The sequence below is a fragment of the Danaus plexippus genome, chromosome 6 (genome assembly GCF_018135715.1).
Source record: "Danaus plexippus chromosome 6, MEX_DaPlex, whole genome shotgun sequence".
Lineage (NCBI taxonomy): Eukaryota > Metazoa > Arthropoda > Insecta > Lepidoptera > Nymphalidae > Danaus > Danaus plexippus.
Window position 1 is genome coordinate 2,063,217 of NC_083540.1, and position 11,696 is coordinate 2,074,912.

The 11,696-nt window shown below is 31.8% G+C and overlaps 1 protein-coding gene across 1 annotated transcript; it reads right to left on the reverse strand.

The window, feature by feature from the left end:
• Positions 1-6,717: 6,717 nt before the first annotated feature.
• Positions 6,718-11,102, reverse strand: LOC116779196 (uncharacterized). The gene is made up of 3 exons (XM_032673396.2): positions 10,833-11,102; positions 7,327-7,526; positions 6,718-7,092 (listed from the first exon to the last, which is right to left on the reverse strand). The coding sequence occupies exons 2-3, from the start codon at positions 7,519-7,521 to the stop codon at positions 6,862-6,864; spliced, it is 426 nt and encodes a 141-aa protein (XP_032529287.2). The 5' UTR covers positions 7,522-7,526; positions 10,833-11,102; the 3' UTR covers positions 6,718-6,861.
• Between the last annotated feature and the right edge of the window lie 594 nt (positions 11,103-11,696).

Genomic DNA, 11,696 nt, shown 5'->3' on the forward strand with positions numbered 1-11,696 from the left:
AAATCATATATAGGCTATAAACCTTTTCATGAATGAAACTTTTTCACAGTCGTTAAGACGAAATAGCAAAAACTGGAACTAGGGAATATAAGTCCGTTACACACTAAAAATTATACTCTGAGCTTTATTAAATGTGATAACTAAGGTGCATTAACCAAATCGTTCATAAGGCACTGACTTAAAGATATATATTTTTATTTTGAAATTACTCTTCAATATGAAAACGTTTTGCAGAATTAAGAAAAGATGCAAAATACAATCAAAAAACAACAGTCGTTAAAGAGACCTCATAATTCTTTAAATTGCAACGCATTTCATATTTTTAAATAATATTTAAATTAATTCATGAATGTCCGATGAAAAACATTTTTTTTTATAAAATGTTTATTTTAAAAGGTGGCAGTGTCGGTTAGTCCACGATCATTTAATTGTGCAATTAAATCAAATTTTCTCATAAAAGCTACATAATCAAAAGCTAACTTTTTATTAAATCATATATTTTTAATATCGGTACTTTTTTTATAAATTCCTTTTCAAAATTAAGATATAGATGATGAAAACTGTTTCCACTTTACATCTTTAAATTAATAAACGCCATCTACAAACTTTTATATTACGTACCCTCCGTAGTTGAATAACTAGTACATTCTATGCTTTCAAATGTTGTCACTAGATGGCGGTTATCTTAAATATTGTCATTTTAGGGCGAAATATAATATTTTGTTTTTTAATTTACGTTAGTCATAGTTACACAAATCATAGTCTCTTTTATTTATATGTAAAGATTTTATTCGATTCTTTACTGATAATATTAATACAGTTAAAGTTTGGAAAAAATATTTATTTTTACTACTTACGTTTTGGAATTGTTTATTAAGTAAATCCAAAAAAAAAACAGCTTCAAAATCATTATAAATATTTATATTTCTAAAAATGCTAGCAGACCTCTTTTTATAAAAATTTATTTTTTTTACTTTGCGTTTCGTAATATAAATAGTATAATAAATATTAATCTAAAGTAAATAGTCCATAGAAGTACATACATATATACTGGACTGTATTATACTCTCACTGCTCCGTCCCGTATATATAAGTAAGTAATACTATACAAGTAATTTGCACAAATGCTCTTACCTGTATACCTGTATTGAACTAGAGATAAGTTTTTTGTGAATGCATCGACCTAAAGTTATCTGGTACTGAGAACGGGTTATTTAAAACTCCGAAATATTGCACGAGCAACAGAGAGGTCCGAGGAAAGAATTGCAGATAATTTGCAGCCGAGGAAAAAATTGACATACGTTTTCTATATGATAAGAATAATTAGGTAGTACTGTACGCAGAAATTGATGAGTTAGTTGATATATATATGGAATAAAGATTCAAATACTTTGTATTCTTCGTATTATTTTTTATAGAATAAGATAAATACTTTATAATGTGACAGCGTGTTCTGTATGAAATCTAGTAAAGGGACTAATACTAAAAAAAAATTAATAAAGTAAAAGTTAAATATACTTTATTATACTAAGGCTGCTTTCAAGATGAATAATTAAAACAATACAGACAGTGAGAAAGCTTGGCTTAGAGAATTTTTAACTTGAGGCATTTCCCAGTATATAAATGTTTTTATCCTTTTCTTAATAGATACCAGTGCCGGATTAAGCAAGCGTAGGGCCCATAGTAAATTCTTACAAAGAGCCCTTGATCTACGATAGGTTCTTAAGAATAAAGTGGTAAAAAATTCTACAAGTTTATACAAGCAACTTTTTGTAGAACTTGTGCGTTTACCCTATGAAATTCGGTGATTTATTTATGCCAAGGAGATTTATTTTACCTACGTAAAACTAAATGGTTTTAATAAACCATTACACAACAATAAGGGGAGATAGATGATACGGAGAATTTGTTTAGGTTTGCCCTTTTAAATAATTGTTTATGATATGTATCAGAAATAAAAAAATCGAAATACATAATGAACAGTCCATTAACAAATTCCAAATGTAATACATACGAAGAAATAAAAATTATATAAAAAATATATGTGAGAGTTAAACTGAAAGGTTTAAGTTCATATATGATCCACTGAGCATACCAAGGATCCTTGCTTGCTGTGATTAATTTATAGTTTTAAATTTCAATTTGCCAAGACGACTTCATAGTCGGTAAATTTTAATTGTTCTCCACCAAGGGGTATATAATAAGCACCGTGCGAGGGGTGTACTTTTCCTGGTGTGAGTGAGTTGAGGTGATTTAATCGGCCCATATATAAAGTTTTCCCACTCTTAGTCATACCTGCTTTAAGAGCATTAGCTGGCACAGAACCACCTCGAGCGGGTACCCATTGGTTAGTACTCTTAACGAGCACCAAAAAATAAGTTTCAGGAAATGAGGCCTCACATGCAAAAAGGTCATGACATTTCAATTTAACTTTGTTTGTAATTCTAAGAAAATGTAATATTATGTGAAGAAAAAATTTAAATTTTGAACAACTTAGAGCATATTCAACGTCAATTTAAACACATATTACAGACCAGATTAATCGAAAACATTACCTCTTACCTCGTATTCGTTCTTGGAGATCTCCTTAACACTCTAAGGAACGGAAGTTCCTTTATGGGAGGATACAAGTTTTCCGGGAACGAGGTTTCCCTCATGTTCAGCTCTGGCCACGTATATAGGTTCCCCAGTAACATCGTGACCAGCTACGAGAGCATTTGCCGGCGCGTTACCATTCGAAGCTTTAACCCACGACATGACACCTTTTTTTTTTTGATGACGCAGGGAAACTCTTTTTACGAGCCGTCTCACCAGCCTTGGTGGGGCCGGAGAGGATGTGTGAGACTCGACCTGGGCAGGTCTCTACTCACTAAAACCACTGCGAAAGCCATCGGCCGCTACGTTGGTGCACCCCGGATCTGTCAGCGACAGGGCACACCAGCGACGACATGACACCTGCCATAGGATCTAATTGCTATATATATATTAATATCGTGATAAAGAATTCATACAAAAGCATTAGGTAATGATATATTTAAAACTGTGTTACTTAAGCGTAGAAGCGGCATAACTTTGTAGTACATCAATGTTATTTAGTACCAAATGCTGATACTGACCTGGGAAGAGGGATTAACATATATCCAGTCTGAAGTCAATCGTTGACTAAGACACAACTTTAAATAATAATTAATTATAAGTATTAATTCTAACTTGAATATTGTTTTTGAAAGTTAAACAGATTTTTCTCGCATCCTTCGCTGATAACAAATGTAACTACCGCTTATATATACAAAAAGATTCTTCAACTCTAAAACATTTTATAAAGAGACTTAACGATATTTTTATTAATCATTAAAATAATTACCTAATTTAACTTTGAACATTCTTTTTAAATATATCAGTTATGATTATATTACTCCTTCGTTTATTGAAATATTTTTATTGAATAAAAGTATAAAAATGGTAAAAAGTTGCTATCGGCACTTTACATATTGTTCCAACTTCATCAGCAATATATACCTTGACATCTATTTCCTTCACTCGTTTCCAAACGTTCGGACTTCTCACTGATTCATTCTAGTTGCTTTTAAAGCATATCATGGGAAAAAACATAATACAAAAACTACACTAATCTAGGTTTCAAAGCTAAATTTCCAAATTTCTTTCACTATATCATATACTCAAATTACTATATGCAAGCAGATAGTGGCCTCTCACAACACAATAAAAAAAAGTGAGATTATATTATCAAAGTGATTCTGGTAACCCAAATGGAAAGAATTCTTGGACAAAATGGAATTAAATAATAAGTTCAACATCGAGAAACTTACTACATAATTGGAAGAGAGAATTCTGGCATATGGAAGTTAAATGCGAAGACAGTGTGAGAATCTATGGTGTTGCAACAAGCCAACTAGAAACAACTCTATTGAAGCTATAATGAACATTAGGTCCAAGACCAAGCTGATATTGCTTCCGAATACTCAAAATTAACTACAACGACTAAAGGAGTATGGGAAATTTTACATCAGGCTTTTCATGACAGCGGCCTACTCAAGGATCTGACACACACGACACTAGAATTGTACAATAGTGTTGAAAAGTATGTCAGCGAGATTATGAACATGACGAAGTCAGTGAGATTGTAAGGGGCTTTAGCTCTGCATCAAAATTAGTGCAGACTCAGACAAGTCAATGCTCATACAAGTCAATACACTATCATATACACTATACAAGATTAAGGAAAGCAACGATAACGCTAACAATAAATAATCATTCAAGTCTATATTCAACAGAAACTCCCAAGATGTTATGGTTGTAATAAGTAGGGTCACTATGCTAATTTTTGTAAGCTCAAATTATGTAGCTGCATCCTCAACAATAGTTTGAATATACTCCTATGCGTCCTTCATACATAAGACAAGCAGAGACAATTGATTATACAATATCATTGAGCCTACAGTAAAGATTGTAAATGGACTGATCTACAGAATGCTGAAGAAGCCCCGTCATCACGATGGAAAACAGTCATGGATGGAGAATACTACTGTGTCTCCCTGTCTACCACCGAGGTGGAGTAGGTGATGTCTTCGGCGGTACTGGAGGCTCTGTGGCTGAAGCAATTTTATGACGAGTGAAGTCATCAGATGAACCCGCTCCATTTCTCTCCGCAATGGTACGCTTAGGGTGACGCTCACAAGAACTCCTTTCGAGGTAATCTGCATACTGCATAGTGCATTAGGATGTATGCTATGACTAAGATAGTCCTCGTTCGAGCTTGACTGCTGAGTACGACGGTCTGATCGCTTTTCATGTGACGGACTTCACTATGTTGACATCGTTACTCTCACAGCTACCTTTTTAGCTGTTAAAAGGCATTCCCGGTTAGTCTCGACCCATTACTCAACAGAAATAGAGAAGAGAAAAGCATCAGGTTCATATATTATCCATATATGGTCCACTGGTCATAGCTTTACTAGCGCGAAATATCCTTGTTGAAATATTATCTAAACAGTATCTTACACCAAATATATACGCATCTGCATATCCTAGTCCCAAATTTACTACCAGAGAGCAGCCCTGATAGAGTATCGTTAAGATTCTAAACCATTCACCATATAGAAGAGTACTAACCACGTGACTACAATCCGCATTGACGTAGTATATAAAATTATACTTAACGAAAAGCAGTCGAATAACCAGAGTGTACGACAGATAGATTTGATGCGGTTATAGATCATTTGATTATCAGGGTGTGTCCTGATCAATTATCAAGAAGCAACGTTCAATACGAATGACAAGAATATCTTAAATATTGGCTTTTGGAGGATAACAAGCGATTTATACGAAAAGAAATGATATTTAATTTGCCATTACCTTGTCATCCTTATCCCGATTCTGAAGTTGTTATCACATAGCATCAAAAACTTTGTCCTTATTAACCACTTCATGACTAATCACAATAATTTCAATATATTTTATTTTATTTCATTTTATATAGTACATTACAACAATGCTCTACTACAGAGAAATTAGCCGACTGGTTGCTGGATTGATTGGTTGACAGCTTGACTGGTCGGATCAATGATAGCATCTTAATTAATTTTGATTGACCTCTTATCGTCTTTAATACCCCGCTGACAACGAACTCAATCGAGCGCAGGTTAAGTTATCAGGAGATATAGGTGATAAAATATTTCCTTACAATTTATATGTACGAGTATAATAGAATTTAATAACTATTGTTTTCGTATATGTAATATTACTGTTGTTTTTTTTTTATTAATATTTCATTTGTGTGCTCAACAATTTGGTGATGGTGATTTCATTCCAACTATGTTTATCACTGCAAAATTATAACTTATTTACACTTATTTAAAAGATATTGCCGGTAAAAATATACTTTGTTTTGAATCGAATACGCGAGTAAAAAGAAATTTACTTTATAATTTCTTAGTATAGAGACACTATAAATGCTATAATAGCATATAATTATATCTTTTTTTACGACTGCATCATGCATGTAAGAGAGATGGCATAAAATCCACAATGATTCATGGTCAAGTTGGTTAGTTTATACGAGAGATGGCAACGTACGAGTGCCGAAATCTTAGGATTAGTACTCACTCACCGAAGTAATTAACAAACAGCCGCCGCTGATCGCTTACTGTTGCTAATACTTAGAATTGATGTCGTGTTACAAGTTAAAAAACAAATAATATGTATAGTCACGATATGCTATTTTTTAAATGATTAACGCAATTTTAAATTCAAATTATAGAACTAAGATCGACAAATTCATTGTGCATAATTTTTAAGGCCACTCGAAATTACCTCAACCTTAGACTCTGACTAGTCACCAGATAGAGATTTTGTGGTGTGTTAGCGTATTTGTGTATTAAAAATAATGTCTTTCAGATTTAGAGATTACATTTTTTTATTTGATTATGACTCATTTGTGTTTGATTATTTCAGAACCAAGATAAGAAATATATTTTTGTTTTATATTTAATAATACATTAACTATACTTTCGTAGTTACAATTATGTAATGCTAGACATAATAGAAAATTAAGTGCAAACTAAAAATTTGATGTTCGTAGACATACAAGAAATACAATTTTTCATACCATACCTGATTTCTGAGAGAGTACAGAAGTTTATGACCTCGGAAGAGTAAATGAAATGTCGGTAGAAAAAGGTAAATTAAACAAGGAAATATTTTTTTCTCATTTTATTTATTGAGATTATTATTATCATAATAACCTGCACAAATTACAAAGTATATACATTAGTATAAGTTAATATAAAAGGTGTAAGTGCATATATGTTCTATTACTGTAGTAATTATTAGTTTTAAATTTCAGTTTTCCAAAAGCACTTCATAATCGGAAAAGTTTAATTCTTTTCCATCATAGGATATGTAACAAGCGACATGCGAAGGATGAACTTTGCCCGGGGTGATTGATTTCAGGTAATGAACTCTGCCTACATATAAAGTTTCCCCATTCTTGGTCCTACCTGCTTTAAGAGCATTGGCTGGGACATAACCACCTCGATAGGGTACCCATTGGTTATTACTTTTGATTAGCACCTGTGAAAAAAATTCAGAAAATTAAGTATCACACTCAAAAAGGCGATAAGATTGCATTACAAAATGTTGGGTCGGTTTGCGTTAAAACAATAGTAATATTAAATACCACAAGAGTAAATATATTATCGTGTTATTAATTTTAAAAAAATGAACAATTTTTAACAGATGTGAACTAAATTTTAAATTATTTAAATAATATAAAGCAACATTGACAGGAAAACCTTACAAAGTTACCTCGTATTCTTTCTTAGAGATCTCCTTACCGCCCCAGGGTAGGAAAGCTCCTTTATGGGAGGATACAAGTTTGCCGGGAACGAGGTCCCCCTCATGTTCAGCTCTGGCCACGTAAATAGGTTCGCCAGTAACATCGTACCCAGCTACGAGAGAATTTGCCGGCGCGTCACCATTCGAAGCCTTAACCCACGACATGATACCTGCCATAGGAATTAATTTATTCCACTTATTTCTGCATGTTTTTATTTATGCATATTTATGAATAAATATCGTAAATATATTTATCATACTATTTAAAGTACTACTAATATAATTTAAAGTACTACTACTAGCAAATTTAGACGGATATTATCTGTCACAGAAGAAAAATAGTTGCTTATTCAGCTCCCAACGACCTGTCTATTTTGTAAAAAAAAAACATTTTAAATAAGTATTATTAATTAATTACTGAGATATGTCCAATAGTCAACTGTGGTATATAGATTGTTTTGTACCCGCACATTGAATCAAGTAAATCTAAATTATATTCTATAATATTTTTCTCCCAATTGATTTGATTTAGGTAATTTATTGTCTAAATGTTTATTGTTATTCCAATGATCTAACGGTTAGTGTTCGTTTGTAGATAAACTGATGTTAAGGATTATAAATAAAGGATGATGGCAGTTTAAGAAGATGTATTAATTCTGTATGTATTTATTCAACGACAAAGTATTTCGAAGTTTTCTTTAAAATATTCTTCTTTTCCCTCAAAAGGTATATATAGTGCATTATGAGATAATTGGACTTTGCCCGGTGTAGTTTCATCCTTGTAAGTAACTCTGCCGATGAATAAAACTTCATGATTTTCTGTCTTCCCTCCTGGGAATGCTTTTAAAGGGATTTTAGGGCCCTTGTAAGATACCCAGTTTTTAGGACCGTCAACCAAAACCTAAAAGATTGTTAAAAATACAGTAGGTATATTTATAAGGTTATGACTTACAAATAGCATTTGAATGAAAAAAATGTATTCAAATTCCTTTCTGTTTTTTATATTTTCTAATTATAGGGTCCGTTAGAATTCATAGAGTCCGCGTCTTAGTCTTATAAATTTCGATAAAATCGTATCTGCTTCTCGTTCTTATCAATAAAATTTTCATATTTTTTTATTCTCTTATTCACAAATTTTTATCACATGATTTCACTTGCGGACATGTGTCATTTGTTTGTATTGTAAAATCCATAAAATTGTATTCTGTTTCATAAGATTAAGCCTCTACAAACATATCTACCTCATATTCCTGTTTTTGGAATGCCAAACCACCCCACGATACAAATGCGCAGCCGTTAGAAGTTATAACTTTTCCCGGAATCAAAGCACCTTGGTGCTCTGCCCTGGCTATGTAAATCCTTTCACCCGCTTTATTGAAGCCTGCATAATCCGCACCTTGAGGAACCTCACCGTTTTTTGCAGGGACCCAAGGCATGACTACAGATTTGGATTCTGGAAATTGACTTATATTTTTATTGATATTACAACTGCTAACTCGCATTATACTAGGTATTTTATTAATAATAATTACGTAATTATGACTCACTGAAATCAGTCAAGGCACAAATTATTTAGAATTTTCCAATTCCATTGCTTATTTATTATTCCAGAATCTGATACGGAGATGTAATGTAAACTTATATTATTCTAGTTACATAAAGTTCAAAACTTCAGCCAAGGCGTTACTTGTATAACTACAGCAGAAAAATACCAATACCAAATATGGTGTTGGACAGTTAATACCCATCCCAGGTTTCACGTTTGAATCTATTATGTTCAATAAATGTTCAATAGGAGAATTCTCGTAAACAAGTTCATGATATCGGACAGTAACGGCATCAATATGTTGTGACCTTCTAAGGTTTTTTTACAATCTTTATCAATGCAGACACACAAAAACTTATTGTACCAATAAGGATTAATATTTTGTATATGGGTTCTATATAAGAGACGTCGAATAGAGTTACTATATCGAAGTGCCCAATATTCATTTAAGTTCACTGATAGAATGGAAATAAATTCATTAAAAGGGGTATATATCCCGCATGATATTTGGCAAACAAACTGTATTGGTAGAAACGTTGAAAAAATCATGCTGTTACTCAAAAAAAAATAAATAATAAGTTTCATTTTTCCATTAAGTCTTAATAATATACGACAAAGTTACAAAAAGTTTCATAAGGAATGTATATTGGAGGCATAAAATTGTTTGAAGGAAATAGGTGACAGTAATATTTAGAAAAATGTTTCAAGTATGAAGACATCGGCTCTTACTAGTTTAACTTCGTCGAAACGTTGCTTGACGTCTAATTAGAAGAGGTAAAGGGATTGCCATTATTTTCACAGCCTTGTAAGGGCCCTTCCGCACAGGTGATTAGGCTTTTAACATTATCAGATGATTTCATTAAAGAACATAGTCGCCTACTTTAAATGCAATTTTTAAAGTCTCTTTAGACCTATCAATGTGCTCCAATGCCTTATCGTGTGCGTGTTTTGAGCTATGGTGAAGTAATTTTACTTACTCGGGATAGGAAGCTTTAGAATTGTCTTCGTATACTAAATTTTAAATATGAGTTTTACGTCTGAGTAAAAGCTAAAACGGCGCCCAATGTGGGTGAGTATAAAATAATGAAAATAACACAGTGAATTAAAACAGTTATGAAGATTATTTTGATTAGCAAATATTATGAGAGTAAATGTATGTAGTATAAGTATAAGAATAATACTCTTCGGTCCTATTGAGTCCATTAATTAAGTGGTAACACTGTACGATAGGACAATCAATTATAATCTAAGAAGCATAAGTGACTGTGACACATTTCTTGCATTTTGTATTGAAAACCCCCTTTAATGTACCACATTTATAACAAAGTCACTTGAATATTTGGTAAATTCTTTAGTTGTATTCAATTCCTGTAACTACATTAATTTACCTGTCTAGTCTTAGGTATATTTAAAATAACACATTGTTAACGACTTCATACAATACACTTACAGATTATAATAAGCTAAGTTTGTTATTGATTTTTACGTTTCTTGGGTTTCTAACTTGTGATTTAAGTACGATATATACTAACATATAAAATATTAAACTATGGCAAAACCCATTTCGTGATTTGATACGACTATTTTATTCTTGGAATATTATAGAATAAAAAATACCGTTTTTATTCTTAACAATTCAAACGGATGGAAAACAATATAAATAAATATGTAAAATGTTTAAATACAGTCAATTGAATGATTTAATTTAGATTTTATAAATCTAAAAAGGAATAATGCTCACTTGATGAGAACTTGCAGAAGCATACTCTTATTGAATTTAACAAAAGAGACAGGAAATTTCATATCTTGTTAACAGCATAAACAAAGGAAAACCAAGTAATATGTCATAAAAAACATTTTAAAGCAGAAGCTGAGCTTTAAATAAAGATACAATGAAGACAATCTGAATAACTTCAAATAAATGACTTACCTTATACTTTTGTTGCAAATAACAAAAAAAATCTGCAACCGAAAATACGTGGGTTCCAACTACGAGCACAGAATTCACTGAGCAAATTTTTAAGGTCATCCAAAATAACCTCAGCCTATAGTTCGGACGAGACTATAGTTTTTATCATTTACACATTTACAAACTTAATGTACACCGGTATACATCTCACTAATTATCTTTATTTTATCTTTATTAAAATATTTATTTATGTCTGGAATTCAATCGAAATAATTAACGCAGAAAAATGTGATCAAAATATAATACCCACACACACATATAAAAGGTGTAACTACAGACTTTTTTTTTCATGTTTGCAACACTGGCTTGTGTTTGATATGATTATAAGCGTTCCTTTGCCTGAAATTTTTGTATTTTTTGCAACACTGTCTAGTGTCTTGTTACGTTATCAGCAATGAGTTTGGTTTGCTAAAATATAAAATAATACTTCTTTCCAGCGAGTTCGTTCACGTGGATAACTAAATTGGATTCCAAAAGGAACAAATAATTTGACGATTTATGATACAAAATTGGATATTATCATCTTGACATCTATGCCATGACAATTCATACAAAGTGAATTACAATGGTGATGCTGTGTTCTCGCGGGAGTTACATCGAGTATCGGGACACAGAATAGCGTATATATTACTATTTAAGTTATATTTGAGATTTTTTTTGAAGTTTTATTAAAATACATTCCGTAGTTTTGAGTGAAATAGTTACAGACATCGAAAAATATTTACATGTACATGCTTTCCGGATTAAAATGTTAATACCTTTTTTTTTTTAATTTTAATTTGGTATTTTTATTTAAGTAGAAACTTTTTTTAAAACAAAATGACC